This window comes from Calypte anna, chromosome 2 (genome assembly GCF_003957555.1).
Source record: "Calypte anna isolate BGI_N300 chromosome 2, bCalAnn1_v1.p, whole genome shotgun sequence".
Lineage (NCBI taxonomy): Eukaryota > Metazoa > Chordata > Aves > Apodiformes > Trochilidae > Calypte > Calypte anna.
The window spans coordinates 89,462,064-89,488,199 of record NC_044245.1 but is presented as its reverse complement, the minus strand read 5'-3'; the positions used below and the strand labels follow the sequence as shown (position 1 = coordinate 89,488,199).

The following is a 26,136-nucleotide window of genomic DNA, read 5'->3' as shown; positions in this document are numbered from 1 at the left end:
CAGGGAGTTCTTGTTGTATTCCTGCCTTAGACACTTAGACGATAAGCTTAAGAAATATAGAGAATATTTCTGGGCCTGTAAGTAATTCTTAAGTACTGTATTAAAAGCTAGTTACTGAAATTATTTCAAAACATCTACTCTTCTTTTTGCACTTGGATTTACCTGTATTCATTTTCCACATCAACTGCAGTTGCATCTGCTTCACGCTTGTGTTACAAATTATTTACCATGTCATGCCTGCATTGTGTTGTTCTTTGTGTACCACTATAAGCCTGATAAACTTAAAAAAAATGTTCATCTACATCATAGACTGTAGCCTGTTGCAGATGAACACCTTACATTCTTGTTCTTTTGTGCTTATATGTGGGACGAGCCATGATATGACACAGTTGTTTACCCAATGGTGGCAAACCCAAAAAGGCCTGTTTAGAGTCTATCAGCAAATTACATTCCTTAGTAGCAGCTTATTTTTCTGGTTTTCAAATAGTGGAAGTTGTAAACATAAAAGACTTGAAAATCCAAAGCTAATTGCTTATTAAGTGTGTGGTAATTAAGTGCATTTCTATGTTATAACAAGAACTTGTGTTCAGTTTCAGAAAACATTGATACTCCCTGGCCATGAAGATTGGATAAGAGGCGTTGAATGGGCAGTCTGTGGTCAGTATGAAAGATTAATGAAGTGGAATTCTGGTTTAATGTCAGGACTAGTGTTTTATCTTTTCCACAAATGGTTTTGATTCACTGTAGCACCTAAGCAGTTGTGGTTGCAAATTTTCTTTATGAACCGGTGGTAATATTAAAAATGAAGATAGAGCTTTATGTGCTATTAAAACATAATTTTTGACCCTATAGTACAGTTACATTTTAATTATCAAAATTGCGACCACAGTAGGATTGATACAGAACACTCTTTTGTTTGCACTCCTCATTTTGTCTTGCTTGCTTCAGGTATGTTTACCTGACTGGTAACTTAAGTGCGAACAGTAAGGACTTTTAGCAACTTGTCCTTTTCAATATGCAAAGAGTGGAGGCCAGAGGTAGTAAGAAAGTTTATATACAATATTTACTGTGTCTTTCCTAAGAAAGAAAATGGCCATGTCCTAAACTAGAATAGAGTTTGAAATGGAAGAGGATGTTGGTGTTAAAATAAAACAGCATACATGGTACTGTTTACAATAGAAAAAATAAGGATAATAAGATAGTATGTATTTGGAAAAATGGTAAGTTAGTCATGGAAGTGGTTGCAATGAAAACATGATTCTAATAATTTTTTTCTTTTTAATCTAAATAGGTGAAGACCTTTTTTTAGCAAGCTGTGCTCAGGATTGTTTGATAAGAATTTGGAAAGTGTGTACAAAATCAAAGCAACTTCCAGAAATTGAAGATGATTCTATAAGACTAAAAGAGAATGTTTTTACTGTAAAAGGTTGGCAACAGCTGTAAAATTCTCTTGCACTTTTCACTTGTGTATCTATTGTTGGTTTCAGGGTGGCTAACAAGCTGGTTCTTAGATAACTTATTTTCTTTCTTGCCTTAGAAGAATCTGAGACCAGTTTACATAATTTCTGTTCGTCTGTTGGAAAAAAGTGGGGTTATTGTTTTAAAGCCATGATTATATAAACTTAATGATTTGTTACAAAAAATGGTGAAGCGGTGAGTTTAATACCAGCATTCATTGTTACACATATTTCAATTGCAGTAAATAGTCAGGAGATCTATTTGTCTGTGGGAGGGGAGCTGTTGTGCAGTTCGCCTCCAATTTAATAACATCCATTTAATTTTACTTTGAATTCAATGCATTAGGAGGTGCTTTTATTTCTTAAATCTCAGAAAAATACTGGTGATAACAGATGAGTACATGCAGGCTTACCTCTTGTTTGTTTAATGTACTGCTCAGCACTGTAACATCAGAAGCTTGCAGTGCTGGCATTGTGGGTTAAATTATTAGTCAAGTCAGATAATAAAATGTAGTTTACTCTAAAAAGCATTCATGCTATTTGTGTAAACCCTGATTAATTTTTGAAGTATCTTAATGCTTGTATTTACAGTCGTTTGAGATGTAAATATGCTTAAGTTATGAATATGAGTAGTGCCAATGTCAAAGAGTTTATTTCAAAAACGTTTGGGAGTTCTTCAGGAATTCTGTGATACCACTCTGAGGCAAGAGGCTGACCTCTTAACGTCAGTCTGGTTCTCAGGGCTTGTGGCAGAGTAGATTTTCAAGGAGCTGTTCAGTATCAATAGGCTGTTGAGATGCTGGTAGATAATGAAAGCTGAAAGCAGTTTTTTTTGGGGGGGGGGGGGGGGGTGTTTTTTTTTTTTTTTTTTTGTTTGTTTTTTTTGGGTTTTTTTTTGGGTTTTTTTGTGGGTTTTTTTTGTGGGTTTTTTTTTGTTGTTTGGTTTTTTGTTTGTTTGTTTCATTGAAGTTATCAGAAATTACCTTGTCTTCCTTGGCTTTAAGAAATATGCTTTTTTTCTTTGATTTGTGGCAGATACTGATACAACATATGCAATTACTTTGGAGTCTGTGTTGGCTGGTCATGAAAACTGGGTATATGCAGTACACTGGCAACCTTCATTTTCCAAAGGTAAAAAGATGCCAAACACTTGGCAACTATTGTAATTTTATTTTAATTTTAATACCGTGTACAGTCACCTGTCTTTTATTGAGGTTGCATGTTCACTTGCCACTGTGGACTGTGAAAATGTTTAAATTCTGCAGGTGATGTTTTGTTAAGTAAATGGATGTTTTGACTGAATGTGCCACAGTAACACATCTTATTGCACAGGCACTGTCTGTCATTGTGTATTGTATGATGCTCTCTCTTATTTATGTTCTGTTTATGACTGAAATGAAATAATTGAGTTGTACTGGCTTTATTGATTAGCTGTTTGTGGTGTAAGTTAGTTTAATTAATCAGTATGAATTAATAGTGTTAATATTTTTACCTTGATACATTTATTTGAAGGTTTGGAAGTTCAGCATTACCTTAAGAGTGATTGTTTCTTTCTCTTGGACTAGAAAGGAACAAAAAGCAACGTTCAGAAGATAAATCTTGACACATCCGTGCATTAATATAATATGCCACGGATTCCTTGAGTATCATTTTTCTCTGGCTAACATGTAGCTTTAAGGCATTAGTAGGAAATCTGAAGGAAAAAAAAGTTATTTAGAGTTTAATTTTGCATCTTACTCCAGTCTTTATCTTTTTTTTTAAATCCTGAAATTCTGACAGCATTGTCAGTTACTCATTTTCTGGTGCATGTCTGCCTGGATAGTACGAGAAGGATGTTCTTGATTTGATGTGCTTGCACCATGGGAATGCCCTTCCGATTGGGGTATTGGCAAAGATATCATTTTTCAGAGGTGTTTTAGACTTATTTATGGCAGGTGCCTTCACCAATATGAAGCATAGCTTTTTTTCTGGTGTATATGCAACACATGAATAGTAGAGTGCAGTTAGAATGTGACCCAGGACTTTCTTTAGAAGTTACTGATTTACTAATTTATTCTTTCACTTTTTAACATCCATAAGAGATTTTGCCTGTTAATGCAAGGTTTAGGCAAAATACAGTGATGTAAGTCTTGCAGTGTGATCTGAAAAACTGTCCTGCTAGACCATGAAGCTTTCCAGGTACCTTGCAGCCTGCTTCTGTGTGCATGCGGCTCCTTGCATTCCCAATTTTGGGTTCCCCAGAATAGTTTTTCTTCTTCAGTGGAGGCAGGCTGTTCTGGGAAAGACATTCTCAGTGCAGAAGGTAGAAGGTTTGGTGTGACATAAGATACTGCCCTAAGAGATGCCCATCATTGTCTCTGTTCTCAAAAAAGGTTCCCCAGCAGTTGCAGGGTTTCCCTACTGGATAATGAACTGGTTTCTTCTTTCCTGTTCTGTCTGTGTTGGGCTGTTGTTTCGAGTATTTTACTGCGTTTTGGGGGGCAGTCCTTACTGCTTTATGTATTACAGGATGCTACAGTCTCCTGAACTCTGTAGTGAATCTGACACATAGTTTGGAAAAAACACAGTGAATACTGGTATAAAGATTATTCTTGTTTTAAACTGAAAATCTCACAGTAAATACTAATTTGAGGAACAGAACTGAGAGCTGCTGTGCAGTCTCTCTATGAAGCTATGTATTGTCCTCTAAATTATATTTATTTCAATTTCAATTTGTTGTGAATAAGCAGTAGAATATGGTTGTTGCATGCACATATTTTACATTTCCTTTAAGAGATTATGGCTTAAAAAATACCTTCTAATGGATGTCTAGTAAGAATGTAGAGCCTGTTAAGTCTGGCATTTAAGTACTGCATTGCACATCTCTGCTGAGCAATTTTCTTAGCATGTTTGGATTTCAGTATAACCAAATTCTTGTAGGAAGTATTATCATAGAGTGTAGAGTAATTGTTTTCCTTTTATACTGTAGATGGCAGCATGCAACAACCAATGAGGATATTGTCTGCATCAATGGACAAAACTGTGATCATCTGGGAACCTGATAAGGAATCTGGAGTCTGGCTAGAACAGGCAAGTGCCTGTCTTTTTCATAATACGTACTTGTGTTTCCAGCATTCTGTGTGTACTGGAGAGAACAAAAACCAGAAAATGCTGTGAGAGAAGGGCAGAAGCATTTTTTTTTAATTTATTTTTAGAAATACTCATTCTGATGCTATGTTGCAAGTAAAACTGTATTTTTCAAAAAGGATGTGATGCAGTATGATTTTTATTCCTTTTTTTCTTTCTGATTACCATACCGGGGAGCCTCTAAGGGAAGTTTGTGTTCACCTGGCATTTATAGTATAGCAAGCAAGGTGCAGCATGCTAACACACAGTGTGTAGTTGTACAAAGAAGAAGAAAACATCATCCTCAATTATTGATAATTAATCCACGTGGGAATGTGCACTGAAGTAGTTACTGCAGAGCAACTAACATGCAATTCACAAGCCTGGTTTTACTTGTAACTGGTGACCTGCTTTTTCTGGTTACTGGTTTCTGGTAACTGGTAACTAGGTTTTTCTTCTATTTTAGCTGGGTACTCCTGTGTAACTATAGTATTTTGAATGCTGTTCTGATGGGGATCATCCTAAATAAACTAGTGGTACAACTAGATTTATCTAGTGCTTTGGTAGATGTCTTTGTTTCCAGCTGACCTGCTTTTCCAAACTGCAGCAGTTCAGCTTAAAATTTTTTGTGTTGTGTTATACCAACCGCTGTGTATGGTCTTTCCCATCACAAAGAAAGTTCTAATCCTCTCTTGGGAGAAAAAAATAATTACAGTAGGTGGATCTAATTTCTGCCGTGTTCCATTGAAAACTTCTTGTGCCTTTCTACTTGAAATAGAAATTAGTGAATGATAGGATGGTCACACAGAATGCCATTTGTTGTCCCTAGCTGTAATGCTTAGTTGTGGCTAAATTTAAAAGCTTCTAAAAATGGGTTGAGCAGTAAAGTTTGCTACAAGTTGTTAGTCTTTCTTTGTGCATTTCATTTACTTTAGTCAGACCTCAAATGTGAAGCTTGTAATTCACATCAGATATTTTAAGTGCAGCAATCCTTTTTGTGTTGAGGAAGGGAAACATGATCTGAAAGCCTGCAGGGAGGAAAGGTGCAAGAGTAAATATCCTGTTTTCTCTCTCTTCTGTTTTGGCATGGTGAATAGGAAGTCTTCACAAAATCATTTCCTTCTCAGAGGTGAGACTAGAATTCTGCTTCTAGTGTAGTGTATCAAATTCACATCATATAAGCAGGAGTTTTTGGAATGAGTCCTAATAAAATGTCCATGCTGCCATTTACATGAGGTATGGATTGTGATCTTAGAGCAGCTGTGTAATGTTAAGAGTTCAGCTTGAAAGTAATTGTGTCTTTATCTATTGAGTAGCTTCACTAATAGTTTAATGTAATTAAACCTTAGAAGATCACTGGATGAACTATAAGTCATGTGTGTATGCATACATACATGCACAGTAACAAAGGAGGCACAAAACAAAGGCCAAAATATGCTACAGAAGAATATAGAGCAAGCTGCAGAGATTCATGGAGAAAGAGGGAAGTGGAAATATGGTAGTGGATCTTGGAAATTAAGAAAGATTAAAAAAAAGTAATGGGATATCACTGTTCCTTCAGACCTTCTTTCCATTTTGTGCAACAGAGCAACAGGAAAGGAACAGATGACAAAACACTGTTGCATCTGACAGAGTGATCTGAAACAGAAAAACTGGGTTCTTGTCTCGTTTAGCACAGTGTTTTGTTTCCCCTGGTTGACTGAGCAAGATTCTGTCCTGAGATGATTTCTATGAAGAGAGGTTTATTTAAGCAGCATGCAGCTTTCATTCTCATGACACTTTAGTGCTTAAGTTAGCAATTAAAATATTAATTTTTTGTGTGTGTAATGTGAACTGTTGCTGACAGCTACTTTTTCATGTGATAAGGATGAATTTGTATGAGTGGGAGGCCATTCTCATGGATATTTCAATTCTGAACATAAATTCAGGTGCGAGTAGGTGAAGTGGGTGGCAATACCCTTGGATTTTTTGACTGCCATTTTAGTCCAGATGGTTCAATGATTGTTGCTCATGCTTTTCATGGAGCGCTCCACCTTTGGAAACAGGCTACAGTTAGTAAGGTATGTTATTTTATTATTGTTGTTACTATTAACACTCAAAAGATACTATAATATTGTTAATACAAAGGTGTAACAGTACAATTTAAAATGAGTGTTTGAAGAAGTCCTCTGAATATAATCTGTCAAAATCTCAATTCTTCACAGAAGGGAGGTTGTAATCTTGCATGCTCTAAAACCTGTTGCTTCCAAGTGGGAACAGAAAGTCACTGAAAGAGGCTGAACTTCTTTGTGGGTGGGTTTTGTTCAGAAGTGACAACTGAAGCAGTAACACAAGTCTCCTTGAGACAGGAGCAATAAATCAGTATTTTATGTCTCTGGCCACTCTGAGTTATAATAATTTGCTGTTTGTTATTTAATTATAGATTTTGTGTATTTTAATTATTTGTTTTACTTAATAGTGTTGTTGATAGTTTATTTTGGTTAGAATATGTCAGTCAGTCAATTGAAAACTTCTTCCTTCTTGGTGACTTTTTTGTTAGAAAGAATGGACTCCAGAAGTTGTTATTTCAGGACATTTTAACAGTGTAGAAGATGTTAAATGGGACCCAGAGGGAGAGTTTATCATCAGTGTTGGTTCTGATCAAACTACTAGACTCTTTGCTCCATGGAAAAGAAAACAAGAGACAGAGGTATGATCTTCAAACTTTTTGTGAGGTTGGTAAAGAGGGCTTCTTAGTCCTGAGTTTGGAACAAGCAATCTGAATATAACTTGTACCTTCTCCAAGCCTTGATCTGTTCAGAACTGTTTGTGTAAATGCTTGGTGTGGTCATTCAGTAAGTGCTGTTTTCACTTTAAAAATAGTAGAGACAGAATTTTAGCAAGCACATGGCATGACTGTTGTTTAATCCTGAGTTCACCTCTACATTGCCTTCAATAAGTGTTCTCCCAGGGTCTTAAAAACCAGGCTGTGCAGTAATTCAGAAGGAGGAATACGCATCTGATTTTTAGTAATCATCTGTTGTCCTTGTTTAACACTTGGCTAAGCACTGCTGCAGATGATCATAATGAAACTCAACTTGGGCTGTGTTTTTTTACACAAGCTTAATCTAAGCCAAGTTCTCACTATGATTTTACACTGCTTTGTTTACAACCTTGACTGTTTTACTGGAATGACTGTCTGAACTTCTCTAAGTGCAGTTGAAGAATTATTCTTGAATGAAGAATACTTTTCATGAAGAATTATTCTTGAATAACTTTCTGTGTTCCAAAATAAGTTTTGGAATAAAATAAATCAAAATAAATTTTGATAGGGGAAATCCTATTTAGGATTGCAAAAGTTCCTGTTTCTGGTTGCTCATGCATTTTTCTCCTCCACAAATACAGCTTTTTCTGGCAGAGCAGTACTAATCCTCTATTTAGGACACTGGCAGAAACTAGACTGATTGAAGTCATGTAAGGCCCTGTGCAAGCTGTGCTATTAGTTTATTAGATGTGGAAGGCAAAGAGCAGCTGTAATAACTGTCTCATCAAAGGATGGGATGTCTGAGTTTTGACAAACTGATGAGTTTGTCATCAGTTAATTTTTTTCCTTCTCCAAGGCCACAAAGTGCCACAGTGGTAGCAATTCCAGCTCAAGTCCTAAGCATTGTCTTGGGCATTGCCAGTTCCATGCCCTGCCTCTTCCCCTAATCTCCAGTCTGGAAGGTACAACAGCTGTGTGGAAAAAACAGTAGAATCATGGAATATGCCTAGTTGGAAGGGACCCATCAGGATCATGAAGTCCCACTCCTCTCCCTGTGTAGGGCATCTCCAGGATCACACCATGTGCCTGAGCATGTGCTCAAAATGAAAGCGATTATATGCAGTTTACACTTAACATGCTTTTCCTTATGTTTGCATGATGTAGAATGTAAATTTTGCCTTGGCTGGGATTTTCTAGCCATTGTAATACTGAAGTAGTCTAAATTAATTTAAGTTATTAAATTAATTCTAATTCTGCTAGCTCTTAACTCAAACTGCACAATGTATTTTTCCAGTTGAAGCATCATGTGTGAGTAGTAGCAAATGACACTAGAAAACTTTTTATGAAACTTTGTTTGCTAGAAAACTTAAGGGGTTTTTTTTGTGTGTTTTTGTTTGTTTTGCTTTTTGTTTTTGTAGGATCATTTTTTTCATGTGTAGAAGAAGCTAGATTTTAGAAAAGCAATTTAAATAGTTCAATACCTTTTTATGCTAATATTTATTTAGCGTGTCTGTAAAACTACCTTGCCTATTTAATTCCTGGTCAGCTGTTAATTCTGTTTTTCTTGGATTAGTACTTGAAGTGTGGATATGAATAATTTAGGAAACTAGGAAAAAAATATACTCCAAATGAAAATACTTCTGAAATCATGAGTTTTAAGAAAGGGGTGAAGTAGGAACATGTAGTCTGCTGACAGCAGTGCTGCTATGTTTTATGAAAAACATTGAGGAAGCAAGGTAATTCTCACTACTTTTATGTCTTTCAGAGCTACAGTTTTGAAAGTAGTAAGTAGCATACAATCCTCCTTTTGCTCAAGCGACATATCCTTCTCTTGTCTAGCATGACTAACTCATAATAAATGCAGTGTGACTTTAGTAACAAAGGTAAGCAAATGGCTTCAACATATCTGTGCAGGGACACAGATTACTAATTACAGGAATTGCTTTATGGAAAAATAGGACTTTTAGGAAAAATAGGGAATGTGAGAATGTAACAGTTCTATGAATGTCAGCAGAAGGCTGCTAGTAAGTTTTCTTGATGTTAGTGAAGTCAGGAAGTAAAGTTCTAGTACATCAGTCAAAGTCTTGCTGCTTCTCTGGGTCAAAGAATGGTGTTTTAACCACATCTCTGTTTTTTTAGGTGACCTGGCATGAAATTGCAAGGCCTCAAGTCCATGGCTATGACATGCGGTGTTTGGCAATGGTTGGGCGGTTTCAGTTTGTGTCAGGAGCAGATGAAAAAGTGCTTCGAGTCTTTCGTGCTCCCAAAAATTTTATAGAAAATTTCAGTAACATCACTGGTATTCCAGTGGAGAAGCTGTGCTCCCATGTAAGTATGCTAAAGCAATGCTGTAGGAAGGCAACTATCTTCCATGTTGATGAAAATAGTGCTTTAAAAACCATCAGATTTCACTAAGCTCCATACAAATTGTTTTAATTGTTCTGAAAACTTAACCGTGCTTTTCCTTTCCCTTCTATTTGCTTTCATGCATATTGTTCATTCATATGTATTTTTAGGGTGTTTTCAGATAAAACAGGTTGCATTTGGAACTAAACAAGACCTAGTATCTGAAGATGGCAGAGTATGAATAAATTTTAAGAAAGTCAGACCAAGTAGACTACTGTACACACTTGGTGATTTGAAAGCAAACAATGAAGTCTTGGAACGTGCTTCTCCTTCATTTAAGGGTGTAGTAATCTTGTCTGGCTGCAATTGTTGTTGTGTGGTTACGTGGGTTTTTTTTTAATTCTATGCTTGGAAATAGCTTAAAGCTTCCAGCACTCTTGTTAGCTCTTACATATAAATATTTATAAATATGTACTTGCTCATGCTTTAGTTCCTCTTGGCATTGGAAATTTTGTTGAGGCCTTGACATTACAGTTTTTAATTGTTGGTAAGTATACTCTCCTACTCTGTGGAAAGATAAGACCGCAGAGCTGCTCTCCTTTGTGTGATCCCCATTTGCTTTAAGATCTTTAATTCTGTTTGTTTTGTTTTTTTTTTCTTTCTGCATTTTGTAGAGCAGACCTCATTCAACAGACCTCTGTACAGTGCCTTGCATGCGTTTTGCTTTTCCGACTCAAAAGCGGTATTTTCTGTGCAGCTTCTCAGAAATGGATTAGCCTTTCCACTTAATTTAACAATTGAAATATCTGGGAAATAAATCTGTTCAATTTTTGTAGCAAGAAAATTGTTGCTGTTCAGTGTTCTGATTCCTCAAGACTTTGTAAGCATTTGCATTAATAACATTGTACAAATAACATTGCGTTGTTATAATGCTGGGAGATGTCATTATTTTACTTTTATGTAGACTTTCCTTATCAGCTCTTCCTCAGAGTGCTATTTTTTGATTCATGATATCACAAAGTGTTTCACATGAGCTTTGCTTAAAGAGGAAGGCTTTGAGTTCTTATGAAACAGCACCTCTTAAGTAGCTTTATTGAAATTGTTTTCTGTGAATGCTTTGTTTTCATTGAAGTGGGTAAACTTTTCCTTAATTTAGATCAAACGCCTCACCATAAAAAGTACTTAAAACTAAAAATGCCAGGTTTATGTTCAGAAAGGACTGAATAGGCCTGTGTTCAATTCAGATCCGTGGGGTGGGATGGGATTATCCTTCAGGTTGTAATGAAGAACTATTTTTGGTTTAGAGGCCTTTGACTGGTATGTGTGTCTCATATGTAAAAATATGAGCTCTAAAATAAATAACATGGTATTCTAAGCTGTCACCTAAATTTTTAAAGCAATTCTGCAAAAAGTCTTTCTTTGAACTTTTTCAGACACTGCAAGGAAGTGCTTTAAAGCTATTAAATCTAATCTTTTTCATCTCTGCACAAATGACCCCAAGTTCACTTACCTTTCTAAAGTCTTGCTTTTTTCCTTGATATATTTATGGAAGTACTTTGTTTGGTTTAGCTTACCTCTCTGCTGCTTTCAGCAGCCACATGCTATATCCACATCTCTGTGCTATTTACTGGATTGAGTTTCAAATTTTGGGCACAAGTGTTCATATTCTGTCCCCTTTTCAAAACTGCTGCTTTTTTATTTCACATCAGAACAGACTATTTTCCAGTCCTCTTATGTTAAAAACTACAGTGCTCTCAGTTAATTGATTAGTTATCATGTATAGACTAAAATAAAAAAACTTGTGGAAGAAAAAATGTAGTTAAGGATGAAGATGCATGCTTTACAGCAGAACCCTTGAGGTGAGGCCTTAGAAAAGCCTGGCAGAGTCCTGGTCTTCATTTTGTTCAGGGTATGTTATAGATTAATTGGGAGTTTTTTCAGTGTGCTTCCTTGTCTTGAGAAATGTCATTCCCTTTATCACAGGGATTCCTTGAACTCTGAACCTTCCTGCTTCATGACAACAATATTAGTAACCTTTTTTATTTATTTTTTTTTTATTCAGCAGTCATCTGATATTCCGGAAGGTGCAACTGTGCCAGCTTTGGGATTATCCAATAAAGCTGTTTTTGAAGGTACAGCTAATCCAAAATAATAGTGATGGTGTTTCATGTGGAGACTTTTTAATATGGTTGGCTTAGTGTAGTTGTTTTGTTTGTTCTGTCATTGTAAGCTTGACTGCAAGTTTAGAATCTAGAAATAAAATTGTGCTAAGTGTTTATTTCTTTGGTAGCACCTAAGTACAATGCTTAGAAAGAAAATTAAAAAAAAAAAGTGAGAATCTTTTCTCCCTTTCTGTGCCTTTGGTTTCTACTCTAAGTGTCCCTTAATAACTTGTGTAAACCCAAAATTCTCTTTCCACACCTCTGTATGAAGTAACCAGACTTGGTCTTCATGGTCCTCCTGAAAGGTTCTTCTGTTGACTGATCTTCATGACTTTCCCGTGGATGCTGGGGCTTTTTGCCTGGGAGTAGCCAGTGCAGGATATTACTGAATTCCGTCACCTGCTGTTTGTCTGTTTCTTGCATATATTCTAGAGTCCTTTTCACACTTTCCTCAAATGTTGTGAGCCCTGTACAGGCTTACTGAAGAAACGCTGCTTTGAGGGGGATCAGCCACATTTTCCATTCCAGTGAAAATAGCAGTAAAACTTGTCCAGATAAATGATGGTTTGTTGAAAGTATTTGGGTAGGAAGGCTTAGATAAGGACAGTACCTGATGTTGTGTTTGTGAAGGCTGGCAAAGCACCAGATTAATTTCTTGGAGAGCTGGTGGGGATTGCACTGTGAAGGAATAAGGAAGGAGGGACAAACATATGCCTAGAACGATACAAATGACCCATTTTGACACTGGGGATGGGATTGCTCATCTGATGTTTAACAAAATCTCTGTCAAGAATGCACTTAAACTACAAATCTACAAGTTAGGTCAGACCTGTTTTTTCTCTGCTTAAAGCTTTATTAGCAGGTATTAATTTAAAAAAAAGAAATATATTAATAACCTTTGTCTACAGGGTCTTCAGTGCAAAACAGCTAAGTTTTTCTAAACCTTCTGTGAGAGAAAGGTAGCATTGTTGTACTTGAAATAACTCATAAAATATATTTTGGCAAAAGCTTTTTTCTGCTTTTCGCACTCTCTGCTGAGAGTGGGAGCAAACCTTCCTTCTAGAATATCATAATACACAGCATAACTAATCTTCATTGATTTCATGTGGTACATCCAAAAAGAGCACTCTGAGTAGAAAAGCTGTCATGTTTTTCTGCATTTGCAGAAATGTATTTTCTGCATTTCTGCATTGCCCAGTGCTGTCAGTACTGATGGCTTAGGTTAAAGCCTCACAGACCTCCCTTTTTTGCTTGTTCTGCAGATGAATCTTCATTGTGAGCAATGATCAGATAGCAATCTCAGATAAATGTTATTAGTTTAATTTTCAAGGGGAGAGAAGACAGAATGAATGAGAAGATAGTCTCTCTGTTCTGCTTTTTTTTGTGCCTGATTTTTTTAAACTACCATATTTGAAATGTGCATTTGGATAAGTTAGATTCTGTCTGAGGACAACACTTCTCCAACTCTACCTTTTTCTTAGTACTTTCAAAGTGAAGGACAGAGTTGAATTTTAACTTAAAATTAATGGAGTAATTTCAGCAAAGGACTGGGCAGTTTTGCAGAAGTTTGCAAATTGTGCTTTCTGGGATCCTGCCAGTGTGGCTTTTTATTTAGGGGTCTGTATTACATTTAGGAATTCATCACTTGTGTCTGAGATTTTTGCCTTAAACATTTTCAGTTACAGAAGGAAAGGTTTAATGTAGAGGAAGCATAGTCCTGGTGACTGCTTCTTTCAGATAAAGTCTCTAAGAATCTTTCAAAGTGTGCTGAGGGAGTGAGGTCAGTCTCAGGATGGAATTAGTCCAAAAGTCAGTGTTGCTTTTTGTTTCCTTCTCTTCATTTTCATGTGCATTAAAATAACGAGATTCTAAAAATATTATTCTAACTCTGAAAGCAGACAAACTTAATTTCAATTTCTTATATTGTAAAAACAGTAAATGTTTTGTACTTGCATAGTAAGTGCTCATATTGTCCCTTCTGTCGAGTATGGCTAATGAAGGTCCCTACTTTGAATAGGAGATACGACCCTTCAGCCAGCTGAGGATGAAGAAACATTTAATACCATTTCAAACCAGTATCCTGAGATTTATTTTCAACCCTTGATCCTTACAGGTATTTGATTAATTTCTATTATATGAAGTATAGAATTAGGGTCACTAGATATAAACTTGAAATATTATTTAGATGATTTTGGATTATTGAGTACCATATCTGACTATGTTGCAAAAATGCCTTTCAGAACCTCCCCCAGAGGATCACTTGCTGCAGAATACTTTGTGGCCTGAAATTCAGAAGTTGTAAGTTTTCTTTAATTTGAAAAATTTCCGGAAATCTAATGCTACATGTTAATGCAGTCTGGCCTTGTAACTTTTCCTATTTTACTGACTGTTTTAATTTGTGTGCAGTGTATTGTTTGTAAAATAAATTGTACACGTATAAAAATTAGGAAACAAATTACAGCAATTTGCAAATGAAGGTTGTCACCTTCTTTGTTCTCTAAGGATCCCCCTAACATTAGGCTCCACTGCCTTATTCAGAGTTTTAGTATAAATCTTGAAAGTATAGCACAAAGAAATGGATCATGTCAAGCTTTTACAGATTTATTTACCTGAAACTCCTGAAAGAGTGATCTTGGGTGGCAGCAAGAAGGATGTTGAGCCTTTGCAGATGATTACAGCTGCCTTTATATAATAACAGTTTTGTGACTTCAGTTGAGGGAAAGGGAAATAAAAAAACTTGGAAAAACAGTTTGCAGGTTGCTTTTATTTGACCAAGTGGGAGGTTTTTTGAGAGTTCATCTTCACTTTCAATTGGGCAGTAAATCTTCTTTGTATGCTTTTAAGTTCTTTTACTGTGTTTATACTCAAAAGTGCTTCTGAGAGGGAAGCTGGTGGGAGTTTGACAACATCTGCACATTTTATAATTTTCAACTGTTACATTAAATGCTTCTGCATTTGCTGTGGCTGCTAATGCACCCACTCACATAAGTAGTGTGATGAGGGATCTTTAAGTAGTGAAAAGGAGGCAAAGCTGAAATTTTTCTTCATTTGCCTTTGACATTTCTTAAAGTCTAGTGAGACATTAATCTTTGATATTCTGCTACAGGAGAACTGCTTATCTGCTTTTATATCTGGCATTCATTAAAATAACTGTATTTTATGATAGCCCTCAGGTGACTTAGCTGAACAATTTTTCCTGTTTTTAGGGCAACTGCTAATGGCAAGGGGTTTTTTTTATGTGAGGGCAACAAGATGTAAAGCATTCATAGAATTTCATTTTTTTTTCCTCAGGATAATCTTGAAAGAAATAATATGGAATTGCATAATGTAGATTTCAAGTTGCCATAGCAGCAGAAAATAGTGTGAGGAACTGACTTGCTAAAAATAGATCGTTTGCCATTGACATTTGTGTCTTCTCAGCTTTAACTTGACGCCGTAATTTGAAGGATTACTGTTAGGTTTTGAAAACTGTTTGCTTGAGAAGTATGAAAAACTTACTGAATTTTTAACATAATCTAGTTACTTTGAAATAAAAATATGATAAATCCTGTGACAGTATGCTAATCTTTATCGTCTTGCAGAATTACTGTAGGGAGTTTGTATGCAGCAGGCTGAGATTAAAGCCTAAGTGTTGACATAAATACATGTTTATATGTATGTATGCTTCATGTGATGCACTTTGAATTCTTAACACATCTTTTTTTTATGCTAGGAAAATACTACAGTCATTTGTCTGGACACTGTAAAGGTCCAGTTAGTTTACCTGTGCATAAAAAAATCGCACATTGCCAAGAAAAATTGCTTATGTATGAAAATGTATTTATTTTATATATGTGTGTATATATATTTATATATATGTATATGTTTTATATGTGTATATATAAATGGGAATTATATATGTGCATATATATACATATACATATATATATTTTCATTCATGCACTTGCTCTTCTCCATTGTAAACTTTTTTTTTTGGTGTTGAGCTATGTAATAAAGGGATTGGATTGAGTGTATGGGGGTTGTGCTAGGGCTTCTGTATTTGCAAGACTCATGCACTCTTATAAACTGCATCTCTGATTGCCACTAACTATTCTCCTGGTTGGAGACAGCAATGGGTTATGTAAGCTGTTGGTCTGACCTGTGATAGTCCTGTTCAGGTCACATAGCAAAAGAAGGTATTTTAGGTTTTATTTTCATTTAAAAAGAGAGATTAAATATAACTCTTCCATTTAGCCAGAACAATTTTATACTTTTCATTAAATGAATACTTTTTAGTTTTACGAACTTCACTTTCAGTGGTTTTCACTACAAAATACTCTCTAGAACTGTGCTTTAAAAGTAAGCCTTGTGATAAAACCCTTGCTGCTGGCAGAGCAAGGGAAAGACAAGCAGTAATGCTTTCATTATTATGAGGTATAATCAGATTTGCAAATCAACATTCCAGTTAAGCACAGCCACCAGTTCTGTTCACTTGAAAGGTCCACGCACATTGACACTTCATTAAAATCCATTGTATCCCCAGTCTTCAGAAATGTGGGAGTCTGTGGGATATGCCTAGCAGTGAGTCTTCTGACCTCAGTTAAGCAGATGGATTTGTGATTTAAACATGTGGCTGTTTTGGCTGCGAGTGAAATCCCATGAACATCAATCCTGTATAAGAACTTCTTTGCAACACTGCTGGTGAAAGGTGTTTAAGAGACCTGCCTGCCTCTTCAGAGCTAGGAATTAAAGGAAACCACCCCACAACTGCTATTTAGAATAATCATAAAACCACAGAATGGTTTGAGTTGGAAGGGACTGTGAAGGTCATCTAGTTCCAACTTCACTGTGTGAGCAGGGACACCTTCCACTAGACCAGGTTAGCCAAAGCCCCAACCATCCTGGCCTTCAGCACTTTCAGTATGAGGCACAACTTCCACTGGTTAGCATCTTTCAGCATCTCAGCACCCTCACACTAAAGAATTTCTGCCTAATAACTATCCTAAATCTGCCCTCTTCCAGTCTGAAACCATTACCCCTTGCCCTATTGCTGTGTTCCTTTATAAAGTTCTTCCACAGCTTTCTTGTAGCCTGTATGTGCTTAGGATATTTCTGCTTATTAAAAGTCAGATATGCAAGCCTGAATTCCAGGAAAACTGGAAGCAAGAACTGGAAGCAAGCACAGCCAGAACTGTGCAAAAAGGGGTTAAAATAATTTCTTGAGGAAGCTGGAAGCTTTGGAGGTTTGTGGAGTTTTGTTTAGTTGTTTTGGCTTTTTTCTTTTGTGTTTTTTGTTTGTTTGTTTTGACAGTGGTGTTTTCTTGTTTTGACTAGATTTGTGTCCTTTATTTCAGAAATCTTTTAGTATTTCACAAAATGGGCATCCTTTGGTTGAGTATATGGGTTGTAATTCTTAGGTGCTCTTTAAATATGCAACTTCTGATTTTTACTGATAATGTTAAAATTGCTTTTTGAGAAAATAAGAGTACACTATGTGCTGCTTTAGTCTGCTTTGTTAATCGTGAGTCTAGCTTCTGCAGTGCTGGTGCTGTAGGAGAGATTGTTCTGTAGTTAGTTTGTAAATGTGAAAGGGTTTACATGGATGTTTATTACATTGAAGCTGAACACTATTAGGAAATTATTTTGGATGTAATAGCAAAACAGTGGTGAAGCTCCTGTCAGGTGCCTTTCATTTTTCCAAAGAGATTTAAAATAATATAAGAATCTTGCTACATACTGCAAAAATTACTGGGATGTGTAAATATCTTTTCACATTTATTTCAGATATGGACATGGATATGAAATTTTTTGTGTTGCTTGCAATAATTCAAACACTGTGATTGCTTCAGCATGTAAGGTAAGAAAAGATTCTAGCACCATCTAGTGAGAAGTGCCACCAGCTTTCTAGGGCTGGCAGAGCAGGAGTCAGAATTCAGTTTGGGGTCATTCATGTGCTTTCAGTTAAATGTGAAGGACTTTGTATCAATGACAGTTGCCTTGCAAAGGTGAGAGTGAATGCATATAAGCTATTATTTGTAAATTATGTAGAATTCATCTGAAGATATTAGTAAGATGAATTCTAACAAGTAGATATAAAGCATTTTCTTACTGATATGTTGTTTTAGCAGGAAGGAGTGAAAAGCTCTCAAAACTGTCAGTGGGAAAGCTGGTTCTAACTTGATTGCAAGCCTTGAAACAAGGCCCCTAACATCTTTCTATTTTGAAGCATGTGAGTCTTATATTGGCTTTCATTAATTCTGGATGATACTTTTTCTATCAATACAGGCTTCCAAAAAAGAACATGCAGCAATTATTCTGTGGAGCACTACTTCTTGGAAAAAGCTGCAGAGTCTGACATTTCACAATTTGACTGTTACTCAGCTGGTATTTTCTCCTAATGACAAATTTTTATTAGCGGTTTCTAGAGACAGAAATTGGTCACTTTGGAGGAAGCAAGACTCATCAGAGTTAGGTAAGATAGGTGAGCTGGATTTACATATTTAAAGACTTTCCTGTTTGTTCAGTATTATTGGCTTCAAAATATTTGAAAGAGAATCAGTAAAATATTTTCATGGACACTTTCTGTACAACTTTTAAGAATGAATAGTATTGTAGACTTCTGTGTCTTTAAGAAGTGCAGTTAATTGTGTTTAGGAAAGCTAGAATGGAAATTAAAATGCAGAAAAGGATGTAATCAGGCTTTAAATGCTGCTTAATTGATGGATGGATATTATGAAGTCTGCTATTTGCCTTCCTGCCTTCTGTTTGTGGCTGTGTTTCAGTTTTACTGAAATCAAGTATACATGCTCGAGTGTAATGCCTGAACTTCAAAGTGGCATTTTTTCAAGAAAAACCTTCATCTTTGTGTTATGTGCAGGCAAGACTGGCAGGTTCATTGCTACTCCCGTGTCCTGCATAGAGCTGCCTTGTCCCTTTTGGCAGGACATGCCACTTAGAGATTAATACTGTCAGGAGTCTCAGTCTTTGGTGTGGCTTGCTCATAATCTTGCACAATTGATTAATTTGACTAGGACTGCCTGGAAAAAGAGCTGATAGTAAAGATTCAGTTGACTTTCTCAGTAAGAGCTTGAGCCTTGCAAAATCATGAGGAGATTGCTGTTCAACACTTTAATGGATTCTTAGAACAGATGCTTGTGCTAAAAACAATTGTCATTGCACTCTTGGCTTAATAGCACATAAACACTGCTGGGTTCTATAACATTTTCCTAGAGACTTGGCAGTGAGTTTTGGCTTTTCAGAGAGTGTCTGATTGTATGCTGGCTTGGGATTTCTGTTCTATTCAGACTTCTATTCTAAAGCCTGGCATATTATCCACAGTAGTTACACAATGTTCAGGGATGAGAAGTATGAATTCTCATAGACAGTAGAGGAAATAATCTTTTCATCTGTTAATCAAAAACTTTTCTGTCTAGAAAGAACATCATTATCACTGTGAGCAAAACTGCTGGTATTGGCATCCCAAGAAGTGGTTATTTGAAGTGGATGCTCCAAAATGACAGCTTTTTCTGCTTTTAAAAAAGTACTCTAATTTATTGATCTCCTGATCAGAGTTATTGCCTGATTGTATGCGTATTAAAATGACAGCCTGTCTCTTTGGGAACAGATTAATCTTTCCAATAAAATCATGGGGCTTTACTGGTAATTAGGAAGTATAATTATATTATTGGGGATATGTGTACACATGGTAAATGTTGCATCACATTAAAACTTTTGAAGTCGCTGTGCCTGTTTAAAATTTTTCATAGAAAGAAGTGGTCTTCTACTTTGACTTAAATTAGTGCTTTAAGGGCTGACTGATACGGTCTTGAACAAGTGCTGATTATCATTGTGGTGGTTAGTGTTGTGGTGATAAGTATTCCCAGTCACTTTAAGGATGTGTGGAATAATGTCCGAGTATTTCTGCAGCTCTTAAATGGTATAAGTAAGAGTAACAATTACTTTAAAAATGTAAAGTAGTTGAAGCAAGGGTTTTCCTTTATATGTTTTGTTCCAGCACCAGTTTTCAGTTGCTGTGCATACACAGACAAAACTACAGCTGTTCACAGTCGGATTATTTGGTCTTGTGATTGGACACCGGATAGCAAGTATTTTATTACTAGCAGTCGGGACAAAAAGGTAATTAATATAAAAGGAATTTTTTAAGCCCAGAATTGTTTTAAATGTGTTTTAGACTAGCAAATGCCATGTCCTAATGAGCCCATATTATGTAAATAAACTAAAAGCTTATTATGTTTTTTTACCACAGAAATCATTGAGACTTTCATGTGCTAAATAAAGGGCTTGGATATGTATGTAGGAAGCTGTGGTCTGCCAGTTGGGCTTCCTCCCTTCTTTTTCATGCAGGGAGACAAACATATGTCACATTACTCTTAGGGATCTCTCAGTATTTCTTTAGCTTTCATAACAGTGTCTGTTTTTCTTGTCAATGTCTTTAATAAAATCAGACAGACTGTCTAGAATGTTGAATCTTTATAGACAGAAATTTTTTACTACTTGAGTGGTCATCCACCTTGTTCTGTGCCCTGAGTTATTCTGTATGTTTTTGTAAGTGCTTTTACAAAAAGGTTAAAGTGAAAATTTTTACATTATTTTCTTTTTTTACAGGTCATTATCTGGGGCCAGTGCAATTTATCTCTGACTACTGAAGGGAATATGTTGGATTCAATCAAGCCTTGTTCAGCAGTACTGGATGCTGGAGATTCTGTTACTGCTGTTAGTATCAGCCGTGTACTTACACCTGATGGAAGGTATTCCTGTTTTTCTCTAATATCATTTGCTGAATAATTTGAAATAAGTGTTTTTCCCCCTTTAGTCATGTTTCTGTGGCTAAATTAAAATCTGCCTGTCAAATACTTTTATCATTCTTTCAACTGAATAACACTCCTTTATTTCCTAGCTTTCTTCTCAGGTGTATACTGATGTCTTCAACTGTAACAAGGAAAAAACAAACAAAAAAAACAGAGGAGAAGGGAATTAAGGCATCTGCAACATGTTCATTCTTCCCACATTATTGGCTGGTCTAATGCTGTTATAAGCTTCTTTTTTTTTCCCATAAAAATACCTTTTGCAGGTTTCTGCTCATTCTTTTAATGAAGAAACTTTAAATTACATGTATTTGTTCCTGAAGAAGTAAATACTGATTTGAAGGACACAGTGCAACAGTGTTGGGTAGTTCTTTCTAACTGACTTTAGAGCCAGTTTAGCTGAGCTGCTTATTGTAATCTCTTTCAGAACTATTGCATTTGTTCTCTTGATAGGTATATTGTTGCAGTAGGCTTAGAAAATGGGAAGATTATCTTGTACACATGGAAGCAGAGTGGGGAAGTGCCAGCACTCGCTGACTGGACCATGGTTGTTGAGATAGATAACAGGTATGTCTTTGGAAGTAAGTTAGGAGCAAGGAGATACTATTCTTGAGACTACTAGTGCAGAAGTTATGTTCTTATCATGTAAAAAGAGACAAAACTGGTTTATTTGTATAGAAAAAATTGTTACACCTTTAGGAAAAAGCTGATCCCTGGAAGTCTAAAGATATCAATAAACAAATAAGAATATTTAGAAAATCTACTTTTTAGATTTATTAAACACCCCTCCCCAAAATGCTAATGGAAACCAAGGGGGCAAGTTTTAAACCCCAAAATACTTTATGCTATGCAAATATTTGGAGAAATACCAACTTATGGGCCCCTCTTAAAAAAGAAAAGAAAAAAAAAGAAAAAAAGAGGCCAAAACAAAGAACCCCTTTAAAACCCCCCCAAACTTTATTACCTTTACCCATGAAATAAACTGATAGAAAACACTGAAGACGGGGGAAAACAATTACTGTTTTTAATTATCAGGAAAACATCTTGGAGTGAGTGACAGCAAGTTTTCAAGGCAAAACCAAAGGAATGACAAGCTGTTTGTGGTGCTGCTGCAGTGACAGAGAAGCTCTCTGTACAGAGATTTGAATATTTTGCTTGGAGCACTGCCCTGCTTTTTCACATATTGGCATTAGTAGTACTGGAGAGGAATGTTGATGGTGACTTTTAACATGTGTGTGCTTGAATTGCATTGGAAAGTGACACCAGATAACAGGAAACTGCAGGCTAAAAGCCAGGAAACTGTCACATCTGAGAGTAACTGAGATGCTAGATCTACAGCATAATGTGGTAAAACTTGAAATCAATAGCTGTTTAAATTATTGATGAGTGAGAGGACAAAGTGTAATTAGTATTAAATGGCTCTACTTATTCTAAGAACGATACCTGCTGGTTGTGTCAAGTCAGTTTTTCCTCAGTTGGTAAGAGTACTAATTATATAAATGTTGATGTTTACTCTCACATGCCCAACAGTGTTTGACATTTTGCAGTTACATATGGATTTCTTTTTGTTGCAGCCAAAGTCATGCTCTTGCTGTGAAACGCTTGTGTTGGAGATGTCATGCGGGCAGAGCTGGACAGAATGATCAGGACAGTAGTGAGTGGCTGCAGCTTGCAAGTTGTGGAGCTGATCACTGTGTTAAGATATTCAATGTCAACAGATTTGCTCTTTAGCAGAGGCAGCAGGCTTGCTTTTAGACATTTTGATTGTCGAATTTTCTGTGTTCTGCTGTGGAATACAAAGTGTCTGACATGTAATTTATTAAAGCAACTTTTGTGGTACCTTAAAATGTCAAACATTTTTGTAATTCTGCAGTTCCAGGAATATAAAGTATTTTATATGTATTGGTTGGTGTATATCATGGAACTAAGGGATGGGAGGTGGAGTGGGTCACAAGAGGATAGTGAAACAGCCTTGTTCACTGCATCTTCAAGGGTAGGTGGGAAGCTGCCAGGCCTTGGGTTCTTCTGTGCTTGGGATTGCGAGTGGAGTCCTGAATTGTTTGGAAGTCCTTATTCTGTTTAAACTCACCTGTAAGTTGACCTGCCAGTGCTGACACTGTGTTTAAGCACATGCAGTTAAACAGAGATCAGAGCTGTATAGGCAGCTTTCTCTGATTGCCTTCTGAATGTATCTTGCAGCCCTGATCCATGGGTTAGACCCCCTTCATCTAGAAGAGGTTGTTGGCATCTCCGTGCTTGGGAGGGCCTGCTTGTTTGTTTTTCCTGGCTATATTCCTCTTTCTTTTGCTGTGCAGAGTGATGGGCTCGTGCTCCTTGGTCATGGGGGGCTTGAAGCCTAACTCACAGACCACCTGAATTTTCTGGTTTCTCCTCTGCGTGCCTCTGAGACCTCTCTGAGCAGAGTGCTACAGAAGAGCAACCTCTTTCTCTGTTGGAGGGCTCTCCCTCAAACAGTTTGTGTTGGAAAAGCTTACAGATAGCAGCAGGAAGGAGCTGAAGGGTGTCAGCCATTCCTTATACTGCCTTTGGACTCTTCCTGGCTTTTGAGTGCTCCTTACCTGCTCTGCTGAGAAGCTGAACAGGTTCATTCTTATTTGTCTGATTGTCTTGTTTTGCTACCCAAACTGGTAGTGCAGAAATAACTGGAATTGTGCTCAACTTTTTACAGTCTCACATCTTTAGATAAAGAATAAAGTTCATTCTCAGTCAGATGAATTCTTTTCAGAATAACTAATTTTTTGGAAGTTTTTTATATTTTAACTTTTTCTTTTGTATTATTCTGGTTTTCAGCAATTATAAAAAAAATTGTTCTTTAAAGATGGTAGGGAAATGAAACCCTGACTTCTTAATAAAGATGTTTTGCTATGTTTTGGTTGTGCTTTCCTTACATTTATTAATTTTTAAAATATAATGTAATATAAAATGTAATTAATAAAATAAATTTACATTTATTAAAGCATTACAAAAGCTTTAAGCATTTCAGCAGTATATTTTACTTGTCCAGGAATTTTTAAACAACCAGATAATGTTTACCAGCAAAAGCAAAAAATAACTTATCACTCATGAGGCTTCAAAAAGTTGCCAAAAGTGTAACTTTATTCTGTATTGCCATTGTAATTTGATATTTTACTTACAATGTCATGATGGTCCTGGAAAATACTTTCATACCAGGATGTCTTGTCATGCAGCCTCTCTTGCCTTTAGGCAAAAATGAAACATTCTTTTGTCCCTCTGTTGTATTTTGTGAAATGCTGTCATTATACAAGCATCAGCTATTACATGACTTAATAATCCATTCCATTACCCCTGGGATTTTGGTGACTCAATCACATTGAAGAATATACCTAATTGTTCCAACTTTATAACAAATTAGTGTAGTGATCTCACAAGTCTAAATATTTGTAATAGACACATTATTTTCAATTAAGTCAGAGGTTGTCAAGAGACACTTCAGCACCACTAATATTTATGTATGATGTTATCTTCACTTATATATCACTTTGCTATGCATTTATCGGGCATATTTTTTCCAAATGCCTTTATCAGTAAATCCCCTCAAGTCTTTTCAAACCAGTAACAAGTAAGATACTGCTTTTGTTGTCTAAACTAATATCAGGAAATTATTTGCATCAACATAAGTGTGATACCAAGGAAAAATCAGTGTCATTACAGTTATAATCTCAGGGCTAGCACTAGCTGCCAAATGAAGAACAAGAGTTCTTTAAACAGCAAAATAGTAACCTTTCAGATTATTATGAGGATCTCTTGAAAATGTTTCTTTTTTGGTTTTTTTCTACATCGAGAAAGGAAAGCATTTGCCAGACATTTACTATATTAATTCTACTGTTCTTTTTTTACTTGTCTGATACTGCTGGAATCAAGTGCCTCCTTGCTATATTTTATTTTTCATTTGTTTTTGTTTTGTTTGTTTATTGTTTATTTTTCCCCCCAGAACTAAAACTGTCTTAATTAGATTTTTTTTAAAGAATCTAGTGTTGGGTTTGTTCACTGAATGGCTATTTTATTTTTTTCCGTGTGCTTTTCTTTTGTATATCATTATTCAGAGGGACTACTTAATTCATTAATAGTAGTGCATATGCTCAGCTACTGTTCATTTCATTGAAAAACAGTACAAAATCATGCCTTCAGTTATGTTGGACTGATCTGACTGTAGTCCCCCAATTTTATTTTTTTTCAAATGCAGTTATTTTTCATGGCCTCCCTTAAATGAAAATTCTTAATCACTCCCAGTTGTATTTTGGAGCTGGAGTTAGCCTCTATCCTTTGCAAGTTGCTTTTATCACCCCCTTTATAGAACAGAGTTCAGTATCCTACAATAAAAATAAAGTTGAGGTAGGTGTAGTCTTAATTTTTTCTTCCCAATTTATCTTCCAAGACTATCAAGTAAACCCTGCCACCTCCAGCCTTAGGGAGTTCTGACTTTCATGAATCAGCCTCTGATACTGTTTGTTTCCCCATGACCATGTGAGGCCAACTCATCTCCAGTGCTCAGGGGTAACATCTTGCTGTCTGGAATCCTGATGATCCCATCTTTGCACTACCCTGTCCTGCCAGTGCTATGGTGCAAGGACACTATGCCAGTAAGGAAAGCCCAGAGGCAAATGGTAGATGTGGAAATGCACCTATCTCTAGCAGCCTAATTCTCCATGTGGATTTCTAACTTAGTAGTATTGCATATTGTGGAATTTCTGTCTTAATTTCTGTGTATCAGGTTGGATGAGGGCAGGGTATATCATAGAACCATTGAAATGGTTGGAAGGGTCCTCAGAAGATCATTGAATCTACCCCCCCCCCCGCCAGAGCAGGGTCACCTGCAGGAGGTCACACAGGAACACATCCAGGTGGGCTCTGAATGTCTCCAGGGATGGAGACTCCACAACCTCCCTGAGCAGCCTGTTCAGTGCCCGGTCACCCTCACAGTGAAAAAATTCTTCCTAATATTTATATGGAACCTCCTATGCTCCAGTTCATAACCATTGCCCCTTGTCCTGTTGCTAGTCACCCCTGAGAAAGCTTTGCTCTGTTCTCCTGGCACTCACCCCTTAAGTATTTATAAACATTACTGAGGTCACCCCTCATTCTCCTCCAAGCTGAAGAGCCCCAGCTCCCTCAGCCTTTCCTCATAAGGGAGATGTTCCTTGTAGTGGAACAAAGCAACCAGATGCCTCTGATTACCGAGGAGTGGGTGTGAGCTGGTATCAAGTCCACCTGTGGACAGGGCAGGCCCCCTATTGAGCATGCACAGGACCAGGGGGCCAATAAAAGGTGAGAATCACATTACACATCAGAAGTCATAAAACCTCTCTGGGACTGGATGAAGGAAATGCAAAGGCTGGCTCCCTGGTCAGCCTAGGACTACAGAGTCTGGTAAGTCAGTTCGTGAAGGCTCAAAACAGCCACTCCCTATTCCATCAGAATGCCAGGGCATTGGAGCGCATGTTTTCCATTCCATGGGAAGATGCAAAAGGGATTGTTAG

At 36.6% G+C, this 26,136-nt stretch overlaps 1 protein-coding gene across 1 annotated transcript in view; it reads left to right on the top strand.

The window, feature by feature from the left end:
- Positions 1-23,608, top strand: part of ELP2 (elongator acetyltransferase complex subunit 2) — a 34,616-nt gene extending 11,008 nt beyond the window's left edge. The window contains exons 7-22 of the mRNA XM_030446051.1: positions 591-657; positions 1,292-1,426; positions 2,493-2,588; positions 4,426-4,526; positions 6,491-6,622; positions 7,102-7,251; positions 9,445-9,633; positions 11,714-11,783; positions 13,831-13,926; positions 14,054-14,111; positions 17,577-17,649; positions 18,078-18,264; positions 19,807-19,928; positions 20,418-20,560; positions 21,071-21,184; positions 22,192-23,608. Of these exons, the coding sequence (XP_030301911.1) occupies positions 591-657; positions 1,292-1,426; positions 2,493-2,588; positions 4,426-4,526; positions 6,491-6,622; positions 7,102-7,251; positions 9,445-9,633; positions 11,714-11,783; positions 13,831-13,926; positions 14,054-14,111; positions 17,577-17,649; positions 18,078-18,264; positions 19,807-19,928; positions 20,418-20,560; positions 21,071-21,184; positions 22,192-22,348 (1,890 nt within the window). The 3' untranslated portion in view covers positions 22,349-23,608. The remainder of the gene's footprint in view (positions 1-590; positions 658-1,291; positions 1,427-2,492; positions 2,589-4,425; positions 4,527-6,490; positions 6,623-7,101; positions 7,252-9,444; positions 9,634-11,713; positions 11,784-13,830; positions 13,927-14,053; positions 14,112-17,576; positions 17,650-18,077; positions 18,265-19,806; positions 19,929-20,417; positions 20,561-21,070; positions 21,185-22,191) is intronic.
- The last annotated feature ends 2,528 nt before the right edge of the window (positions 23,609-26,136 follow it).